Below are 22,778 nucleotides of genomic sequence, written 5' to 3' on the forward strand. Positions count from 1 at the left end.
TCTCCTGAAGAATTCCCTTGCTGCCAAGAAGATGGTACACCCCGTGGCTCGAAGCAACCGAGTCGACGGGCAAGGCAGAGGAGGAACAAACTGTGGAGAAAAGAACCAGAACAATGGGATGCAAAAGCAACCATGGCCAAACTTCCCCAGGATTGGTAAAAATATACTTAAATTGGCACGATTGATATACTCCCTTTTTCTTGGTATACCGTTAGTTTTGTTATTAATAATGACCCAAGCAAATGGAAACCCCCATGAGCCGATGCTCTGAAAACTATATAACCTACAGGAATCTAAATTAATACAAAATCAGACCTCTCCGGGAAATTGGAATTTTACTGTGCAATTAGTCTCAATGATTCCTGTCGATAACCAGAGAGGGTGGGAGGAGACGGAAGCCAACTCTAAAGCATTCTATGTGTGCCCAGCTACCAATTAACTGATGGAAAGAGTTATTGTAATTATCCAAGCCATTTTTATTGCGGTTATTGGGGTTGCGAGACAATAGCCTCAGATTGGTCAACGGTAGGAGATAAATATATAAACGTTACTTGGGGACCCCCAGGCTGCATTCCACCACAGCATGGATTTGACGGCTCCGGGGTCTGGGGGTCTGTAAGGGGATATAGATCTCCATCAGAATGCAACAGAATCCAAAATAAAATATGAAACTATATCTATTAATGAAGATGAAGATTATTGTGAATGTATTATGCCACGCGAAAATTATTATTGTGAATGCTATAATAAATGTCAAGATTGTGGAAAAGAAATTGTTCACAAAAACGAAGATGAAAGTAGTGTCTAATAAACAATAGGATAAAAAGAAAAAGGGCGGATTGTGAGAAACTATGGACTAGGGTATTGTTTATTAAGATTTATGTTAAGCTTAATGTAAAGGCTAGGCAACAAAATGAAATCGCTTATGCAAACAACTACCAGACACCGCTTGTGTAAGATAAGATAACCGCAATCACTTACACAAATTAAACCAGATACCGCTTGTGCAAGATAACTGCCAGATTTCCAGGAATCGACAGAAACAGGACAAACAACCCCATATAAGGACATATGAGTGAGGGGTCAGAAAACGACCCCCTAACAACAACTGAAGCATGCAGAGTACCTCCACTACTTCATGAACACGGAAGTAAAGATGTATAAAAAGGGACTGTTTGAACTGCTCAGTACGGCAGTTGGCGGAGCGCAGACTCCCCTGCCGTCCAGCGCTGTCTTTGCTCATATTCTACTTGCTATAATTAATAAAATTTTAATTGGATTATGATCCATTGTGGTCTCAATTTATAACAACAGGAAAATGTTCCACCTCAATTTGAAGATCATCTTCTTGTCATAAAGGGAATAACTCTGGTCACAAAGCAGCTCCCAAGGCCGAGCAGTCTGTCTCTGATCAGCAAAGCACTTAAGTACATGTTTACCTGTAGGCTGATGGTTATAACCCTTAGACTTTCCAGAGCCATGCTTTTCTGCCTGTGGTTTATGGACACCTAGAGGGTCACAAACTACTTCTAAGGGGCCCTGAAAGGTACTTAAAGAGAGCAAGCTTGTCACCAAGAGGCTTGTGTGCTACAGAGAAGGTCCAGACTCCTGCTCAGGGAATAAAGAGACCAAGGACCACTGCCTGAAAGCAGAACAGGTCTGAATGAGCTTGGCCATGGGCTTTAACAAGCTGGGATGCAGTCTCACCCAAAGGGCTGAGATCCCAACTTCTCTACATACATCTTCATGGTATCTTGCAAACCAATGCTAAGTTCTTCTGGAGCCAATCTGACAGGATGCAATCATCTCCAGACCCAACATGGAGCAGTGGTGGTGAGCACAGGGCTGAGTCCGAGCTAAGACACACCATGCTGAGGGATGGACATTAGCACAAGACTCCAGTTCTGAACTTGTGTCAGCTGGTTTGGAGAAAAAGCAGAACATAATGACATCTGCCTGCAAAATATCTTATGGACATCTCCTTAGACTGAAAGCTATGAAAAGCTTGGTGTTTCTTATCTTCTCTGCCATCTGGACAGAAATGACGTGAGCTGCTCATTTTTGCCGGGGCAAAGCTGTATCAGATCCTTTTCTCATAATGCTAATCATGAAAAGGCACCTGATTTCAGCCCTAAGGGCATTATGCCCACTTCTGCTCTTGCCTTCTCCTCCCCATGTAACCCAGCAAAATAAAGAAGCCTGAAAGTGGTGAGCTAACCTGGGCCCATCCAATCTTACTAAGTAAATGTCCCATGCCTGCCCTTTATCAATCCATCTACAAATGCGCATATGAAAGTAGGTAATTTGTGCTGATATTTACTAAAAATATGTCTAACTCGCCTTGCGTTTCAATTGGCCATTCAAATTATTTTCAGAAATCTATTATGTGCATTATCATTTTTATTTTCAGTGCAAAAGGGTGGGTTTTTTCCCAGCCAGACAAGTTAGTGTCTACTTTTATAGAATAAATTGCTAAAAAATAAGTTAGCAGCAGTATAAACAGAGGTAATAGATCCCTGCCTCTGTAGTAGCAACTGACAGCATTATGGAAATGTTGAATGATATTTCTGAGTTTATTCTGATGCTGATGAGTTTGCACTGATGTTCATCTCTCTCATTTCTCATTTTATCACCTCTAATGCAGTGATTTTCCCTCCACAAGCTTCTCCTTCCTGAGGTTTGATTTAGCCAAGTAAATCCTAAAGGCTATTTTAAAAATGAGCTATAGGAAAATGCTTAGAGTTGGCATAGTGGGTAACAGCCTTTTGTCTGAATAACAAAACTTCATTTCAAAATAATAAAAGTTGCTGCAGTCTAATGCATTCAGTCCAGTAAAAGTATAATCCATTTTCCCCTTGAAATATGCTCAAAGTAAAAGAGAGCATGTATTTTCGCTTTAAGTCCATTTCAAACTTCCAATCCCTTCTAGAGCACAGCATGGAGAAAGTTAAGTAGGAGGCAGAATGAGGAAGTGAAAGTCTGCAGCCCTAAATGTCTGGGTGTGCAAATACATAAAATGGTCTCCTTTTCTACTTACGACCTTTCCACAACTCTGGTCATGTAAAGAAGGCTTTAAAAATGGGTAGAATAGCACCGATTTGGGGGATTTCTTCCACCATCAAATGGTAATAGGGACACTTGTGGAAATAAGAATTAAGCCCTTAGTCTTGTGAAAATTTCCAAATACACCAATCCCCACTATCAAAAAAAAAAAAAAAAAAAAAAAAAAAAAAAAAAAATCAGTCATTTCACAGGTTACATAGCAGGTGACCTTGGAATTCTCTATCCAGGAACATGATTGATAACCCTGAGTTTAGAAGTCTCTGTCTGCCTTTTGCTGAGGATAGCAGCATTTATGATCTTGCAAGAGTTTGGTAAATGTGGTTTTAAAATCTTTGACAAGAGACATGTCCTGTTGTAGGTTTGAACACAGTTGCCTTGATCCATTTTCAGACCTAAAACTCCACTGAAAGGAGCTCTTCTAGGAGGAATAAAATTGTGGGAATTTTTTTGGTTTTTTCTGTTAAAAGAAGCAAGTCAGAAGAATAACAATAACCTTTCCCTCTTCCTCCTGCCCTAGAGCTCAGCTTGTCATTGAAGCAGGCAGGAAAGGACCCACAGAGGCCATATCCTGACTACCACACAAAACTTTCTCCTGGTTTTGGCACTGACATCTGAATGGTTCCTGAGCACAAGTTCAGTGAGGTTTCTTGGGAGAGAAGGCAAAACAACACTGACACCACCAGCCAGGCTGCTTTCCTGTCTGTGCACCCATCCGTCAAGCTGCTGTGGAGCCTCAGTGTCTAATGGTTGTAGCTGGAAAACTGCCTAGGAATTATTCATTTTTATGGGAAATTCCCAGATTGGGAAACTTGAACATTGTTCCAGACCAAAATTATTCTTCAAGGTATTTCTCTCCTCTTAGCATTTTGCTTTCAGCATTTTATTGAGCAAAACAGACTGCAATGGTAGAACAAGAGCAAATAGCACCGTTAACAAGATTTGTATTAGCCAGTTTCATCGCTGAGCCATGGAGTCAGCCTCTGTTGATTCCAGAGACAGTCTCTGCTTTTAGTCAAAGCTAAGTTAGTTACATTACCTTGGCAGCATATAACATACCATAAGAACGCAGCCATTAGTATGTGTATATACCACTGTCTTCAAGCTACAAATTGAAACAATTCTGTGGGAAAACACGGAATCTGGAGAAAAAAAGAGAGAATCATCCCTTAAAACCCAGTCTTTGTAGCCGCACCGCATGGAGAACATAAATCTCTTGCTGAGGAAGAGGCAAGTACTTTCTCGGTAGGTATAGCTGCCTTTGCATACCCGGCAAAGCTGGGAACGGTGGCTACAAGGAGCACCCCAGAGCACGCCGCTGTGACCAGGAGTTCAGGGCAAGAGGAGATGAGAAATTACTCTGCTGCCATCTGGTGATTTTTGTAGCTATGTAAGTTTAAGGAAATACGCTGTAAATCTTGGCAGGTAGCACTAGCTTAGCAGCACAGGATAATACGTACGTAAACTGTGAATTTAGCTGTGGTAAAGAGAAGAATATGGTGAAAAATTCAGTGCTGGATGTCTTCAGAACATAATGTTGTGTAGACCCATGTTCAATCCAAAAGATATCACTGAGACATTATTGCTGGCAATGACTGGAGCAGGAACATTTTAAAAATGCTGTAGTTGACATTTATGTCGTCACTTGTCTCCCAGGAGCGTTTCTTGACAAGTTCTCAGAATCCAAATTTCACTTCTGTTCTGTCATGGCAGTGATCTGGTTTTCAGAATGGCAGTGTTTAAATAAAAATGCATTTGCAACTAGAGTAATTACACTAGAATTAACACAGAAATTTCCACCCTTCTTTAAAGCTGTGCTCCTGGACTCCAAGAAACGTGAAAGCAGGGATTTCCACTGCCTTTTTTTTGTCATATGGAAAAGAGCTTACTTTTACCAGTCTTCTTTCTCTCCACTAAACTCTACTTTCTCCTTGTTTCATAAAAGTCAGCAATTAGTGGTCACGTGTTCTCCTGTAGTGTACCTTACATGGTGTACATTTCCCATCCCTTCTCTTCTTCATCTCTTCACAAATGTTTCAATCTTTCTTTATATGGGATTTTTCCCTGCATAGACTCATTCTGGTTGTCTGACTCAACCGCTCTTTCCTCCTCCTTTGGAGGTGATCTAAACTGAACTGAAAACTGCTGAAGGCATAGCACCGATTTGTGTAATAGCACTGCAGTATCCCATACTTGGTGCATTTTGCTTCTCTTTAACTGCTATTCACAGAAGCTATTAATTTGTTGAATGTGCTGAAAATATGCAAACACACTTAACAGAAAAGGAAGAATGTCTGTTGCTTTTCTCCTTGTTTGATCTTAGATGTTCATCCTCCCACCTATCAGACGTTATAATTTACTAGCGCTATTTCCAGGACAAATGTATCTAAAGAGTCCTAAACTTCAGCTTGGTAATAGGATTGCTAAATCCAAATATAGAACTATCCAAATACATATATAGAGATTTTAGCCCAGCCTCACTCATTTTACTAGAATGCTGTGCTAATTTACAAATTTCTTGGTAATAATTATCTTTTCTTCAGGTTCCTTCAACTGGAAACTAATGCATTCCAAAGAGGAAAATGTGAAGAAAACAGTAACAACTGAAATAGACTCAGTGGGAGAGGTTTCAGATTTGCTTTTTATTTGGTCTTTTATTTCCTCAGAAAAAGCAAGCAGTTCAACTAAATAAAAAAACTCCTTGCTTATGAAATCCTGCAACGGTCTCTCAAGTGATGTGCTAAAAGCTTCCATTACCTGAGATATCTAACCATGAACTGAATTTAGGACCATAAAACATCCCATTCTTTCTGTGCTTCAAGTGCAGCACCAATATTCAATAGCCTTAGCAGGCTGGTACTCTTAAAAAGAGAAATGAGTTATGACTGGGCTGTACACTTCTCTCTATGTAAGTACATGGTTATATCCTTCATAGAAATGAACAACAGCTTTTTTTTCTTGTTTGGGACTCCCCCAGTCTGAAAACTACAAAACAAATTCTTCCCCAGATTTCTCACCGAGGTAAATGTGGAGCATACAGACCTGTATGCCTTATGTGGGACCAGCATTTCTTGGGGGAACAATTTCTCCTCCCTTGAATAGGGTACAACTGATCAGTACACAGCCCGGGCACATGATGGGGATTTGAGAGGCTGATCAAAACTGCTTCTCAGATTGTCACAGTTTCAGCATCCCCAGACAATGTTGAAAACCCTCAACTTCTGTCTGGACAACAATTAAAGGAAGAAAAGAAAAAATTTTAAAATATTGTTGCATGGTTACAGTAAGCTATGTGCTGAAAGAGCTTCCACTCTGATTCACCTGAGCACCTCAACTTCTTTTGTAGGGTTCTGATGTGGATTGCACAGAAAATGTTTTTGTTGCAAGTTTACCCCATGTTTTAACTCATGCTTCAGACCGATACTGTCTTCACACAAAAAAATTAAGCTCAGCTTTATGATTCCTGTGTCTTCTTGGTGCAAAGTACTATTAAAAGTCATTTTATAGAGGCCTTCCTACATTTTCACCAGCACTAGCTCAGTCGTGGTCCAGACTGCAGACTTCCCAGTTAGATAGAGAGTTCTCTTATACCATGTCACAGTGCCACAGGTCCTTATTTTTAGGTTCTCCTGTAGCCCAGAAAAGAGAGCTTGAGTAAATTTTTATTTCAGCTTGTGGCACAGTGAGAAGTGAGGCTTCTTTAAGCAAGTTTGTGAACAAACACTAATGCAACCACACAAAAAAGTCACTGTATACTTGACCAGCTATATCTACCCCAAGGCCAAGTTGCTTTTACATAGCTGGGGAAGGGGGGGCTGGTGGCTCCATGTAGTAGTTTCTCTTTTCTTTGATGATTCCCAGAAAGTCTCAGCACTCCTAGGTCTTTCCACCATGATGTATGCCCCTACACACATAAGCCAAATGACCAGGATAAATATCCTCTCTCTTAATAAATGTTATAACTATCTCCCATGTTCCTACTTCTGCAATTTCATCCTGTATTCCATTCGCAAGTGCTACAAGTCTTGTGATCTGTCTTGTACAATATAGCAAACAATTAATTTTTATTTAAGACAATTAAAACCGGTACCCACCTAAATATAAATTTAATATCATCTCAGAAAAATGTGGGTCGAGCAGGCAGCTGTCCAGTTCATGGAGAGTGTTAAAAGGAGTATCTGTGTTTAAGCAGCAAAAGGATCATAGATGCATGTTCAGCATCCACTAACACCCTGACTATCAGGAGAAAAAGTGGTGTAGGGAGGAAAAGAGAGAAAGAAGAGAAGAAAGATTGTATGCGGCAGGTGGAGGAAACAAGCAGCCGATTCAATATGAATGATAGAGCAAGCTTCAACTTTACTGAAAGAAATCACACCTTATATAAGCACTCTACAATAATCATGCATACTACTCACAAATCTACTGGATACATGTAAAAGGCTACATTATAATATCCCAGCCCCTTGTGGCATTTCAGGTATGTCACAACATCTTCCCTCTTCTGAACCTGTTTTTCTCCCAGGGCCGTTCCTTTATCATACACAAGGTCATAATGTACCTCAGTTTCTCTCTTTGTTAACATAACAGTCCTTTGTTAGCATCACTGTACCCTGGGTTTTTTCCTTTGTTTACCTCAGATGGCTGCAATCAGCTTCTACAGAGACCCATGGCCTTGTTCTGCAAGCCATTCTCCAACAATTGTACAGCCTTGCATTAGCTAGGGCATGTTGGAAAAAAGACACAAGATGAAGGTCAGCTCCAGGCCTCACATGATCAGCACCCTAAAGGCTCCAGCATGATGTTGGTGGCCCACCCTGCAAAGTAATATGACAGACAACAGGACCTCCTCCACATTACATGTGCTGCAGTCACAGTGTAAACCTAGACCTGAGTAGTCTCTGTCCTGGTCCCCAAAAGGCCAGGAGTAAACTGTATATGTTCCTTGTTTGCCATATTCCCCTGTGACTACAGGAAAATTATAACACAGACTGGCTCTTGCTGTTTTTTAAACATCTTATCAGCAAGCTGTATCCAAAAGTTTTAAGAAAGTACTCAACTTTTCCATCCTCACCAAAAAAAAAAAAAAGTGTATTTCCTCTAGAGAGAGGGAAGTATTAGAGTCACTCTGTAAGACCTTGGTGAGACCTCTGAACAAACTGCATCTATTACCAGTCACCCAGCTTCAGGGAAGAATTCAATGTGAGCAAGCGCAGAGCAAGGCTCCTGGCATGGGGAGAGGAAAGAGGAGGCCACCAGCTAGGAGGGAGCTAGGAAAGCATGCCTTGTTTAGCCTAGCAAACTGAGAAATGAGAGTAGGTGTGACGGCACTCTATAAATAAAATAAATCAGAGCAAAAAAACAGCAACACGAGACAATAATTATATTAGCTAAAAGAAAATGTTGGCACAGGAACAAATGGATGCAAGCTAACTAAGCTAACTATGAATACATTTAGGCTGGTAATCAGGAGAGGGTTTCTAACCATCAGACGAAGGAGATTCTGGAACAGCCTCCTAGAAACTGTAGTCAGGGGATGAGACTTTATTAGTTTTAAGATAAAGACAGACCAGTTTACAATAGGGATTGAATGACAGTGGGCCTGCAACAGCAGGGAATAGCACATGATGACCCGGATCATCTCCTCTAGTCCCATGACCCTGAAAGCATTGCAAATTACCTGCTGTGTAAATGGCTGCAACATATAAAATGTCCTGCAACACCACCAACTTCCCCCAACACATACCACTCTGCAGTGCATGTGGGTGTACAAGGCACCTTTTATTATTCCTAACCTGGTCCCAACACCAGTGCAGCTTCTTATCGCCTTTGCCATGCCTCCAAACTTTGAGAGTCTGGAGACCTTTCCACATGTCACCTCTTGCCAGTATTTTTGCAGCAGCTCCATAGATCATGGCACATCACAGTCATGAGGTTGGCATTAGCCCAGCTAGCATCCCAAGAGTTTTGCAGGCAGCACTGTCCTGTTGCCAGCTTCTGCAAACTCCACTGACACTTGACAGCTGTTCAGGGAATGGTGAAGTCTTCTGCTCTTCTCAAAAGTTCTGATCTCCAGCTAGGACATCTGTAGCCAGAAGCAGAAGCAACATGTAGGCTTAGTCCACAGAAACAGCCATGACCCATCTACATTATTTTAAGAGAAATTTTAGTGGTATAATAATTTCTGCTACCCAGTGAAGGACAGGTGCTGAAGCTGTTGCTTCTGCATAAACAGAAAATGGCAGGAATGAAGCAGCCCAAATGTACAGGGGTTTTTGTCCAGGTGTACAGGCTTTTTTGTACAGCCACTCTGTCTAAAAAGAGAGGAGGTCGGTCTGGCTCATAGAGAAGAGAGCTGTAGTGGAGAGAGTCAAGGCATACAAGGAGAAAATAAAAGAAACTGCCCAATCCAATGCTGGGGGAGGTTTCGATATGATCCCAGGAGCGAGATTAAGACACAAACGAGGTCAAATGCCATACACACAAACCAATTTTTATTATTAAAAGTGAAGAGGGGTAGGACATAGGACAGAATGGAAGTGACTTGCAGAAACACGACTCCACAACCTCTAAGGTTATAAAGTAGGTATGTTTATTCAGCGCTGAGGCACACGGTGGATCGTTCCACCACAAACGTGCGTGCCTCTTGTGGCACCTTGTCTTGGCTTTATGCTACAAAGCATCACATATTCATAATACACCTATACATATGCATAACCTATCCCCGCTTTGTATTATAATGAGCTTGAAAGTCTTTTTCATATGTTCTGCCCTGATCTCCTCCTAGTTGCATCTGTGCAGTGTGTCCCAGTGGTCATGGGCTGGGGTCGCAGAGATGGAGTAGCTCCTCTTCCTCACCGTTGAACTTTTTACCTCAGTTTCTTGCGCAGTCTCTGTAACCTCTTGGACTCAGGCTGGACCGCAGGGTTGGTTTTGACCAGTTTTTAGGGCTGTCTTCCTATTGCATCAGGATGCGTTCTCTCACAGCTTCCATTAATCAAGTTTTCCATATTGTTCTGCTCCCTGGCCCATCAACTATGATCTATTACCCTATTTTAATCTTAGTTATCTTTTAACTAATGTGCCTCTAGCCCCTAGCCTGATCTCTAAGTCTTCCATCTTTATCTCTAAACTAAGTTACACCTTCATGTCTTGAGTGCCTAATTTCTATATCCTTTTTTAATTTCCTAGCTCCTCATCTCAGAAGGAAAAGAGAGAAATCAAGCAAGCATCCAGAATAGAGTTGCAAGAATAGTTACCACCATGGATCCAGAAGCATCCCATTGGTACTCAGATCTTTGGTGGTGGGTGCACACACAGCAAAGTTCTCTGTTGCCTTTTAAGCTCATCTTATCAACTAATTTGCATACTAGACAAAGAGAGGCAGGTATTCCACAAGCTAATTTCCATGAGAGACGAGCAAAAAGGTGGAGCATGGGTTCTGTGTATACACTGAGGGTGAATATATGAGGGTGTACCACCCACTGTCCAATTGAGTTTGTGGTCATGCTCGCCCTACCCACCTTTGTTTTTGCCTCAGTTCTCACAGATCTGCTGACTTCATATTTCTTGAGCAATCATCTGGCTTCTGGGGCAAAAATGATCACCTCTTATCAGTTCTTATCACCTCCAAAGTTGTTTGCAAGGTATGCATGGCATGTGGCGTACACAATAGAGCCACAAATTATTGGGCTTATATAATGGAGCCAGTGATCAGCGGTCCTTGTGCTTGATGAGAAACAACATGTTTCCCTCTCTTTGAGACTTATCAGTTCTCCCTGCCATAGCTTGCAACTCACAAATTGCTTTTAACTCCTGATTCGCAGAAAAAAAGACTCTACAATTCGAATAGAGTTATACAGCAGGTATGTTTACTCCGGCACCGGGGTGCAAGGGGATTTCTCCACAGAGCTTGCACACCCACCACACATTTTACCAAAAACTTAGAGAGTGTGATATCCATATTCATTGGGTTACATAATGTCGGGGTAGGCAGCGGGTCTGCTGAAAGCCTGGCAGAGCCAATGGAATTTGACCTTGGCCAGATCATCCCGTACCCGTGAGAAGACTGCATGCAGGAGGGCATACCACAGATAAGGAGCAAGGACAGCGAACATCTGCTGCAAGACACATGAAACTGTTGACCACAGATAAGGAACTGTGTGAATCATGTTCAGAAGTAAAACTTTAAGAAAGCTATCCAATCATGTACCATTGCTATGGGTGTACCATTGCTATGGGTTTAGCCAATTATGTTAGAGCTTGCAGTAGTTGTAAAAGATATATAAAGTATGTAGAAAACAATAAAACATCCACTTCTTTTACTTCTAACTTGATTATTGATTGCTGCTTGACCGTCTCTACCGCGACAACATAACACAAACATACATATGCATGAGTAAGGCTGGGTTAGTTAGAAAGCATGGTGTCAGCAGTTTATGTTAACTTTGCACCTGCGCATTGCCTCCTGGTGGGCATTTTCGGGGGTCTTTGGGAGGAAGGCTCATAGTCTTTCTCACCCTGTTTTTCCCCCAGAGCATGCGCAGATTCTCTTGGCCAATTTCTTAAATGACAAGAATATTTTTCAGCTGGTTTATTTTTCTATCTTACCTAAGAGAACCAATAGAACTTCTACCATTCATATATAGCTATCTTTACTCATTAGCAAAATTCCAACTACTTAGAGCCACCTGTTCCTCAAGGACAAAGCATAATATTTTGCTGAACATTGTAGTCCTTGGTAGATTTTCACAGTGAACTGCTTTGTTTTGATGAACACAGTAGTGATATTGAAAAGCCAGTTGACGAAAAATTCCCTAAGACTCAGAATCAGAGCTTTAGAAAGCAGGCATTCTTCATTGCAGCACTGGGTGCACAGGGGATCGCTCCTCCACAAGTGTGCACACCAAGGCCCTTAGATTTACCACTTAAATGCAGGTACCTTACACATATTCATAGGATTGCACAACACATACATATTTACTATTAAGGTGTGGTTAGTCCAAAAAACTTTATCAGCAGTTTTAAAACAATCATGTCACTCTTGCGCCTGGCCTGCGCATTGCCTCCAGGTGGTGGTCTTCGGGGGTCTTCAGGAGGAAGGCCAGTAGTCTTCCTCATCGCCTCTTCCCCAATTTCAACATCGCCAGACCCTAAAAGCTGGACCCCTCTGACTAAATCCTTTGTCACCCACCTTATCTGAAGTGTGATGTCTGTTATCTTCTGTTGCCAGGGCTTGGGCCTACTCCTTTGGGTCATAAAATGCATGTTATCTTCTGTCGTCATGATTCCACATCTTCTGTCCTTGGGGCCTTTATCTATGTTTATGTGAGTTTCTTTCTTTGTTCCTAGAGCTCAGAAACTTCTTAGCTTAAACAGACAACTCTTAGGCCTACTATTACTAACCTTATTACTAGTTATGTGCTAAATTTCTTAACTTTTCATGTATCATTCCCCCTTTCCCTTCATGGTTGAAGAATTTATATGATGCAACCTAAAGTCACATTATTGAAACTAAAGATTAATTCCAACATGTGTGCAAATAGTTACAAATACTTCTTAACACTCTTAAAGGTAACTTTAAGGTATGAGTTATACATATTTGTTGCAACGAGGACAACAATCACAACACTGTACAGTCAAACAGGTTACTACTATCATTACAAGGATTCCTAGGATTAAAGCAAGCAATTATTTTAAAGATTTAAAATTGGCAACCAAGAAATGAGCTTATTCCAAATTTCTTCAAATCTAAAGGAAGTAGCATGGGTTTGCACTTCCTGTAATATCCCTATTTGTTGTTTTATTATACCCAAATCTGAATTTATTCTTATTTATTCATTACTACAGATTTATTTATTTCCTGAATAACTTTCCTCTGGAGAATTATGTAATTGGACACATCATTTTCTCCCTGGATTTTCATTTCTCCAGGTAAGCCTGGGATCTGGTACGGCCTTCCATAAAGGAGTTCGTATGGACTCAGCTGTTGCCTACCCTTTGGCTGAACTCTTATTCGCAACAAGGCCAGGGGTAGAACGGTGTCCAATCCATTGAAGTCTCCTGATACAATTTGCTTATCTGTAATTTAAGGGTACAGTTCATTCTTTCTACTTTCCCACTTGCTTGTGGCTGGTAGGGGGTATGCAAGTCCCAAGTGACATTTAGTACCCTTGATATTCCTGAGATAACATGCTATAAAGTGAGGATCCCTATCCGATGACATATCTATTGGAATTCAGAACCTAGGAATTATTTCTTTTAACAGTATCTTTACAACTTCTTGCGCTTTGTTGGTGCCGCAAGGAAAAGCTTCCGGCCACCCGGTGTAGGTATCTACTAAGAGCAATAGGTATTTTACATTTCTTTTTCTGGGTAACTCAGTAAAATCAATTTGCCAGTACTCATCTGGAGCCCCACCTTCCGTTATTTTTCCAAAGTTTATTTTATTTTGAGTTTTAGGATTGTTCTTACAGCAGACTTCATACATCTCAGTAACTGATCTTACACTTTCTACCATATTTCGGCCAATTATAACTTTCTGTAAATGTTTTAAAAGATTCTCAGCACCCCAATGGGCAGAGTTGTGTTCTTTTTTCACTACCTTGTTTAATAGTGTGAAGGGAATTACTACTAAACCTAAGGGTGTCACAGCCCACCCGTTTTCTTTCTTTTCAGCCTCTAATTTCTCAATTAGTTTCAAATACTGTTTGTCATATATTGGTTGTTCAGGTAAACTTAACCGACATTCTGGAACCAGTGCCTGAACTTCTGTTAAGATGTCTTTTCGTGCAACCTGTTTAGCAGCCTCATCAGCCAACCTATTCCCACACCGTTGTTTGTTGTCCCCTGCTGATGGGCCTTACAATACATTACAGCGACTTCTGTAGGTAATTGTATGCTTTATGACTTCTTTGTGTTTGATTGTCATTCCTTGTGAGGTTAGAAGCCCTCATTCCTTCTATGTAGCCCCATGGGCATGAACTCCTCCAAACACATATTTTGAATCAGTCCAGATATTTACCTTCTTCTCTTTGCTTAATTCTAACGATCTAGTCAGTACAATTAATTCAGCTTTTTGAGTGGATATGTTTGGTGACAGTGGTTCAGCTTCTATGACATCAGTCACAGTAGTCATCACGTATCTGGACACATGCTGTCCATTCACAACAAAACTGCTCCCATCTGTGTAAAGTTCTAAATCAGGGTCCGGTAGAGGTGTGTATCATTTAAGTCTGTTCTGCTGGCATATACTTCCTCAATGATTCGTAGACAGTCATGCTCTAAGTCTTCTATTTCCTTTAATTCAGCAGACAAAAAGGTATCAGAATTCAATATAGCTCTTGTTTTCGGTTTTGTATCATCTTGATCTAACAAGACAACCTGATATTTAAGCATCCGGCTTGGAGACAGCCAATGATTTCCCTTCTGTTCTAAAACTCTAACTACCATGTGGGGCACATATACAGTTATTTGTTGCCCTAGGGTGAATTTCCAGGCCTCTTGAATTAACATAACACTGCCACTGCCCTCAAGCATCCTGGCCATCCTTGACTTGGAGTATCTAGTTGTTTAGAGAAGTTTGCTACTGCTTGACGCAAGGGCCCGAGAAATTGTGCTAACACCCCCAAGGCTATTCCTTTCTTTTCATGGACAAACAGTTCGAAAGGCTTTTCAATATTTGGCAATGCCAGTGCTGGTGTGTTGGAGAACGGCTTGCAGAGAGCAAGGCCATAGCTCCCTGCAGAAGTTGGTCACAGCCACCTGAGGTAAACAGAGGAAAAAACCCAGGGTACAGTTATACTAATAAGGAAGGAGATTCAAGGCTCAGTGATGCTAACAGGGACTGTTGTGAGAACAAAGAGCTAAGTTGGGGCGCATTATGACCTTGGGGGTGAGAACAAAACAGCCCTGGGAGGGAAACAGGTTCAAAGCAAGAAAAATGTTTATGCATACCAGAAATGCTACAAGGGGCTGGGATATTATAATGTGACCTTTTCGATGTACCCAATGGCTGAGATATTATAATGTAGCTTTTTTAATGTATCCAATAGAGTTACAAGTAGTGTATTGTAGAGTGCTTATATAAGGTGTGATTTCTTTCAATAAAGTTGAAGCTTGCTCTATCATTCACATTGAATTGTCTGCTTGCTTCCTCCGCCCGCCGCACTGGTGCCTTTAACAGTGACTGCTTTAGTTCCTTAAAGGACCTTTTCCCATCTTTGGTCCATGTTAAACAGGAATCGGTAGAAGCTTTCAGTATTTCATACAATGGTCTTACCATCAGTCCATAATTATCGATCCGTAAACGGCACCAACCAGTCATTCCAAGGAAGGCTCACAGTTCTCGGATAGTTCTGGGTTCTAGGAGTTGACAGATGGCCTCCTTCCTTTAAGCTGACAACTGCCAATGTCCCTTGAAAATTTCAAAACCCAAATACATTACAGTCTCTTGGGCAATTTGGGCTTTTTCTCGTAATACTCGGTAGCCACTATTCCCCAAGAAATTCAGAAAGCTAATTGTTAATTGCAAACATTCTTCCTTGGTGTCTCTTGCTATTAGGATATCATCCACATACTGAAGAACAATACCCTCCCGGTTTTCTAACCTCCAAACCTCAAGTTCTTTAGCAAATTGGTTTCCGAAAATTGTTGAGCTGTTCTTGAACCCTTGTGGGAGCACAGTCCAGGTGTACTGACTCTTTCTTCCTGTTTCTGGGTTTTCCCATTCAAAAGCAAATAGGTCCTGGCTTTCTGGGGCCACGGGAATACAGAAAAAGGCATCTTTTAAATCTAGTACAATAAACCATCCTTGTTTGTCTGTCAATGTAGTTAGTAAAGTGATTGGCTACGACTGGATGGATATCCTGTGCTATTCGACACATGGCTCTTAAATACTGAACCATCCTATGTGTTTTTGCATCTGATTTCTTTACTGACAATGTAGAGGTATTATACTTAGATTCACATTCTCTTATTAAAGCATACTTTTAAAACTTTTGTATGAGAGGTAGCAATCGCAGCCTAGCCTCAATTTTTAAAGGGTACTGTGTTGGAGAATGGCTCGCAGAACAAGGCCATAGCTCCCTGCAGAAGTCGGTCCCAGCCACCTGAGGTAAACAGAGGAAAAAACCCAGGGCACAGTTATGTTAACAAGGAAGGAGATTCAAGGCTCAGTGATGCTAACAGAGACTGCTGTGAGAACAAAGAGATAAGTTGGGGTGCATTATGACCTTGGGGGTGAGAACAAAACAGCCCCAGCAGGAAAACAGGTTCAAAGGAAGAAAAGTGTTTAGGCATACCTGAAATACCACAAGGAGCTGGGATATTATAATGTGACCTTTTAGATGTACCCAATGGCTGAGATATTATACTGTAACCTTTTAAATGTATCCAATAGATTTGCGAGTAGTGTATTGTAGAGTGCTTATATAAGGTGTGATTTCTTTCAATAAAATCAAAGCTTGCTCTATCATTCACATTGAATCGGCTGCTTGCTTCCTCCGCCCACCGCAGTACTGTTTCAACCTTACCGGCGTCAAATCTGGTTTTAGATCTATTTTCACAGGTTCAGCCTTCCGGGATCTCCCCGGTACCTCTCCAGCCCAAACGAGAGGGATTGCTGCTTCCTGTATTTCCCTTGGAATTTCTTCTTTATCCAACTCGTCCTCCTGTAACAAGAAGCCTGAACATATTTAGATTCTGGTATCAATACTTCTACGTCCCCATCTTTAATTTGATTTGGGCTTCCAGTTTTTCTAACAGATTCCTACCTATCAGAGGTTCTGGAGATCCTGTTAGGTAAAGGAATTCATAAGTTACCCATTGTTTTCCAATTTTTAATCTTAGTGGCTTAAAGAATGGTCTCTGTTCTGTTTTTCCTATTGCACCAGTAATTTTTATCATATTAGCCCCTAGCTCATGTTTCTTTTTATTCAGTACTGAAAAGGTTGCACCTGTATCTACCAAAAACTCCACCTCCTCGTTTCCCAGCTTAATTGTAACCAGAGGCTCTGCTGGGGAAGAGTACTCCCGTCCCCCTCAGTCTTCTAATGCTGTAATAGGTGCCACCTCCTTATTTCCCATTAGAGCCAGGCATTCTCTTTTCTAATGTCCTTTTTTCTTACGGTAAGCACACTGGTTTTGGCCCACAGCCGGGTTTGGTAATCCTCACCTTTTTCCTTTGCCTCACATCCCACTTCTAATATTTCCAAAATTTCCCCAATTCTTCTGAATATCTTCTAAAACGGCTACCAATTTAGCATTAGTCTTCTTTTTCTCCTCCTCCCTGTTCCATATGCCATCCAAGCAACATCCAGCATTTTTCCTAAGTCCCTAGCCTCTACCCCTTGCAGTTTTTGTAACTTCCACTTGATGTCGTCCGATGACTGCCCCGTAAATAAAGAAGCCAGCTGTCCCATTCTTTCTTTTGACCCAATGTCTAAGGTGGTGTATTTCCTTGCTGCTTCTTTGAGCCGATTTAAAAAGTCCATTGGAGATTCATCTCTATCCTGTTTAATCTCATATAACTTAGACCAATTAACAGCTTTTGGAGTGGCATTTTGTATTCTGAATAGGACTAACTTCTGATAACGCCTGATCATCTCCTTGTCATCTGGATTGTTAGGATTCCAATTTGGATCCTCTGAGGGCAAGTGCTGTTCCACTCACCCCTGTAATGCATCTGAGGCTATTTGAGCTTGCAGATGCGTTCGCACCGCCCTCCGGATCATATCCCGCTCAGTGCTGTCTTAACCATCATTTCAAATGCACTTGCAACCTTTTCCGGATCATCCCTATAACTTCTGGCAGCTACCTTCCAATTATTCAAATCAGCAATTGAGAATGGAACTTTTACAAAAAACGGACCATCATTTCCAACCGCCTGCCGTAAGGGGGCTTGCAACCCTGGCCTCTGTCTGCTCCGATTTCTTTCTGAAATGGGTGTAGAACTCCCTGCCTCCGCTTCCACTATTCCAGCTCCTTCACTATCGTTATCTTCATCCTGCGCTAATTCATCATGCCTACCTGTTATCTGTAACCTTGGCGCAGTCAACAGCTCTAAATCTTCTTCTATCTCTTCTCAAGTCAATTTTAAACACCTCTGCCCTATACTACAAGCGGAGCAGCACCTGCTTAACACCATCTTACACTTTTTATGTTTTTCCAATGCCAAAACAAGAGGATCTGCCGGGGCAAGTTTAATCTCACACTTTTTCTGCCACTCTAGATGTTGTCGCAGTGTGAAAAACATATCAGCATAAATTACTTCATCCCACTTTCCTTCCCTCCTCAGAAAAAGCATTAATTGCAACAAGGTATCATAATTCAAAATCCCATTTACTGGCCACTTCTCCCCTTTGTCTAGTCTACATAAAGGCCACCACTGATGACAGTACTTTATCAAATCCTCCTTTTTAGAAGACCCTCCAGGAGGGCCTGCAATTTGTTTCCAATGTTGTAATATGCACCCTAAAAGTGATTTCTTTAATATTCCACCCGTAGAACATCCAGCCCCCATTATATATGATGTATATAAGACAAAATAGCAGTGCAAAAAATGTGTACACAATAGGAGCAAAAATATATGCGTATAAGGAGCACAATATTTAAAATAGTGATATATCAGTCACTTCATCCTTCTCCGGCTGCACCCCTCGTGGGATAACAGAACTGCGGGTCTGGACTCCACACTCACTTCATACTTAATTGTATGTCTCACAATCTCACACACACACTTCACACATTCATACAACTTTGAGAGCTCCAAAAAAAGTTATCCCATGGCAGCTGTCCATTTATAAGACAAACAAAGATATATTTTGTATAGAGTTAACAAATATACCAAACCAAAGCATATGCTAGGGACACATATCCCTCCTTTAGTGGGTACTCTCCCACATTTAACCTGGACAGCTATGCACCTGCTACTTATAAGCAGGGAACCAAAATTTCCAAAATCGATAAAAGAATGCCTTTACTTACAATCTGAAGTTCTTACTTCTGGCTCTTCAGTCCAGGGATCAGGGTCTCTCTCTGAGAAATCTCTGGTGCCAGCTGAGGTTCTGTGATCCCAGCATCTGTTGAGCTTTCAGAAGCAGAGTCCCATTTGGGTCACCAAAACTGATACAGAAAAGCCAGTTGAAGAAAAACTCTCTAAGACTCAGAATCAGAGCTTTAGAAAGCAGGCATTCTTCATTGCAGCACTGGGTGCACAGGGGATCGCTCCTCCACAAGTGTGCACACCAAGGCCCTTAGATTTACCACTTAAATGCAGGTACCTTACACATATTCATAGGATTGCACAACACATACATATTTACTATTAAGGTGTGGTTAGTCCAAAAAACTTTATCAGCAGTTTTAAAACAATCATGTCACTCTTGCGCCTGGCCTGTGCATTGCCTCCAGGTGGTGGTCTTCGGGGGTCTTCAGGAGGAAGGCCAGTAGTCTTCCTCATCGCCTCTTCCCCAATTTCAACATCGCCAGACCCTAAAAGCTGGACCCCTCTGACTAAATCCTTTGTCACCCACCTTATCTGAAGTGTGATGTCTGTTATCTTCTGTTGCCAGGGCTTGGGCCTACTCCTTTGGGTCATAAAATGCATGTTCTGTCACCATGGTTCCACATCTTCTGTCCTTGGGGCCTTTATCTATGTTTATGCGAGTTTCTTTCTTTGTTCCTAGAGCTCAGAAACTTCTTAGCTTAAACAGACAACTCTTAGGCCTACTACTACTAACCATCTTACTAGTTATGTGCTAAATTTCTTAACATTTCATATATCAGTAGTCCTTGGTAAAATTCTACAGAACATTCTGGGCAAGCAGGATTCTTAGCAATATTATAAAATACTATAAGTAATACTATAACTTGCTATAAGTAAGTAAATAAGTTGCTAAGCAGTTTTCTATAAGTAAATAAGTAAGCAAATCCCAAAACAAGTAATCATTTCTCTGTATCAGTATCTCACTACCAAGAAGAGACCTGAGGGAACATACTATGTACCCTTTTGCAGTTTCTCTCAGTGGCATGTAGGCAAAAGAATGCAAGATGCTCCGAACAAAATGAGGGAGCAAGCAATATTCGCATAATAGTCTGACTGAAGCTGCACTTCAGGTCCTAAAAACTATGGGGACTGTTTGATTTTCTTATTCCCTCACTATGACCTCTTACATTCAAGACTACTAAGAAAAACCTCTGTCAGGTGTTAAGGATTTGAAGGGGTTGTGACTCTTAAATTTGCTATCAACATCCTGACATTTTCCCCACCTGATCTGTATAATCCAGGTGTACACTCCAAAGGGATCCCTGGATTTTCTAAAATAGGGAAAGGCTAAGCTATTTGAAAGAACCCAATAAACGACAATGGTTTGTGCTGGCCGGCTCCCTTTATTAGTTCTGAAGAATGTGCATGATTGAAATTACTTTTTCTGAGTATTTCTGCACTGATGAAAGTGCAATAGGAAGGACTATATGTTGTTGTTACTATTACAATTATATTATTATGATGATGACGATTGTTCTGTAGGAGGAAAGGAGCATGGATAGATCTCACCAGGAGAAGTCTGAATGATTGGTGCTTCAATGGCTTTATGTGCAAGTACCCTGCTATATGCTAATTTTTGCAAATTCACCTGAAAATTCGTTCTCTCTCCCTCACACACAATCTAATACCTATGAACCATCCAGCACTAAATACATAAAACTGCAGGGGAGCTAGAATCCTTTCTCATTCTAGGGTGCAGAATATTAAACATACCATTCGTACACATTTACAAGCTATCATTATGAAACACTTGCCATCATCAAATACCAGGCTAATTTAGGCTTTCCATTTTCAAAGCAATCTATATCGCTGTTCCTTCAGGCTGCACCTAGGCCTCTCACAACCATACTAATGACTTATTATGACTTGCTCCCATTCTGCCTCCACCTGACCTGTAGGCCCCCAGGAGTTAACTGATGTTTCCATACAGTCTGTAATATGAGCAAGAAAGCTGAAGATTGTAAAATCCTGGTGACAGGAGCCATGTTTTTGTTGTACTGTGCATTGCTAAATGGAGTATGGATCAACCACTGGGATGCCTAGAAACAGCATCAATAATTGGAGGAAAAGAGAAGGTCTTGGTGGTTCCCACTCTGGCAAAGTCCTGGTCATAAATTTCCAAATGCATTTATCCACCTGGGTAACTCCTCTCTGAGTTGGAGAGCAATGAGTGATTTTAGAGAGAGTTTCACCAGCAGCAGGCACGAATGCATGAGAACATCTGCACAGGTCTTGTGCTCAGCCTAAGGGCTGATGGGTTTTTCTCTTAGGTGTTACAGCTGCTGTGCTTGCAGACATTGATCTGTGCCACTCACTTTGGATCAAACTGTACTTTCACACAGCATAACAGGCACAGACCTCTATCCTCTTCTAAATCCTCTAGGTACCACAAATATAGACTGTTTGGAAATTAATTTACATTTTGTAATGTGATTTTCATTGTATATGTTTCAGGAATAGTACCTTCTCGACTGGCATACCGTTATATATTTTTGAAGAGCTCATGTTATGAACTTTCACGCTGTATAATTAAATTATAATATAAACTGTGTTTTTGACAAATTTTGGAGGTTTGAAGTTCAGATGTCAAAACAGCAATTTTGACAGATCTACTTCTACAAGTTCAAACTTGGACGTAATGCAGCACAAGCTGCTTGAAACATCAATGAGGTATATGGCCAGGGAAGTGTTAACAAACGGACAGTATGACTTTGGTTCCAAAAATTTTGACGTGGCGATTTTGACCTTGAAGATCAAGAAGGTCACAGACATCCTTCTGCTATTGACGACAATGAATTGAAGGCTCTGGTGGAAGCAGATACATGCACAACTGTTCAAGAACTTGCAAAAGAACTCAGGGCAAGCATATCAACTGTTTCTGAGTATCTGAAGAATATTCGAAAGTCGAAGAAGCTCGGCAAATAAACGCCGCACAAATTGAATGAGAATCACAGAAATAGGCATTTTGAAGTGTTGTCGGCACTTCTTTTTCGCAACCAGAACGACCCGTTTCTCAACCGTATTGTGACATGCAACGAGAAATGGATGCTCTATGATAACGGGTGTCGATCAGCTCAGTGGTTGGACCACGATGAAGCTCTGCAGCACTTCCCAAAGCTGAATCTGCGCCAAAAGAAGGTCATGCTGACTGTCTGGTGGTCTGCTGCTGGTTTAATCCATCACAGCTTTCTGAATCTGGGTGAAACGATCACGGCAGAGAAGTATGTCCAGCAAATCAATGAAATGCACCAGAAACTTCAACAGCTTCGCCCAGCACTGGTCAACAGAAAGGGTCCAATCCCTCTCCACAATAACGCGCGGCCACATGTTGCACTTTCAACGCTGCAACGGTTGAGTGAGCTGGGCTACGAAACTGTGCCTCATCCACCATACTCACCAGACCTCTCGCCCACCGACTATCACTTCTTCAAGCATCTTGACAGCTTCCTGTGAGGGAGACGCTTCAGAAACCAAGGGGAGGCCGAAACTGCCTTTGATGACTTCATTGCCTCCAGAAGTCCAGAATTTTATGCAACCGGAATAAATATGCTTGTTTCTTGTTGGCAAAAATGTGTTGATTCTAATGGGTTTTATTTTGATTAATAAATTTTATTCTGAGCTGAGATATGCCATTTCAAGCATACAAGTTGAAATCGGCAATTAATTTCTAAACAGC

General features: G+C 41.3%; 1 protein-coding gene across 1 annotated transcript in view; it reads left to right on the forward strand.

The window, feature by feature from the left end:
• LOC113487902 overlaps positions 1-22,555 on the forward strand; it is a 23,652-nt gene extending 1,097 nt beyond the window's left edge. The window contains exons 2-3 of the mRNA XM_026862843.1: positions 5,195-5,228; positions 22,103-22,555. Coding sequence (XP_026718644.1) covers positions 5,195-5,228; positions 22,103-22,555 — 487 coding nt within the window. The remainder of the gene's footprint in view (positions 1-5,194; positions 5,229-22,102) is intronic.
• Positions 22,556-22,778: the final 223 nt, after the last annotated feature.

Source organism: Athene cunicularia (genome assembly GCF_003259725.1).
Source record: "Athene cunicularia isolate RWA chromosome 1 unlocalized genomic scaffold, athCun1 chr1_part2, whole genome shotgun sequence".
Classification (NCBI taxonomy): domain Eukaryota; kingdom Metazoa; phylum Chordata; class Aves; order Strigiformes; family Strigidae; genus Athene; species Athene cunicularia.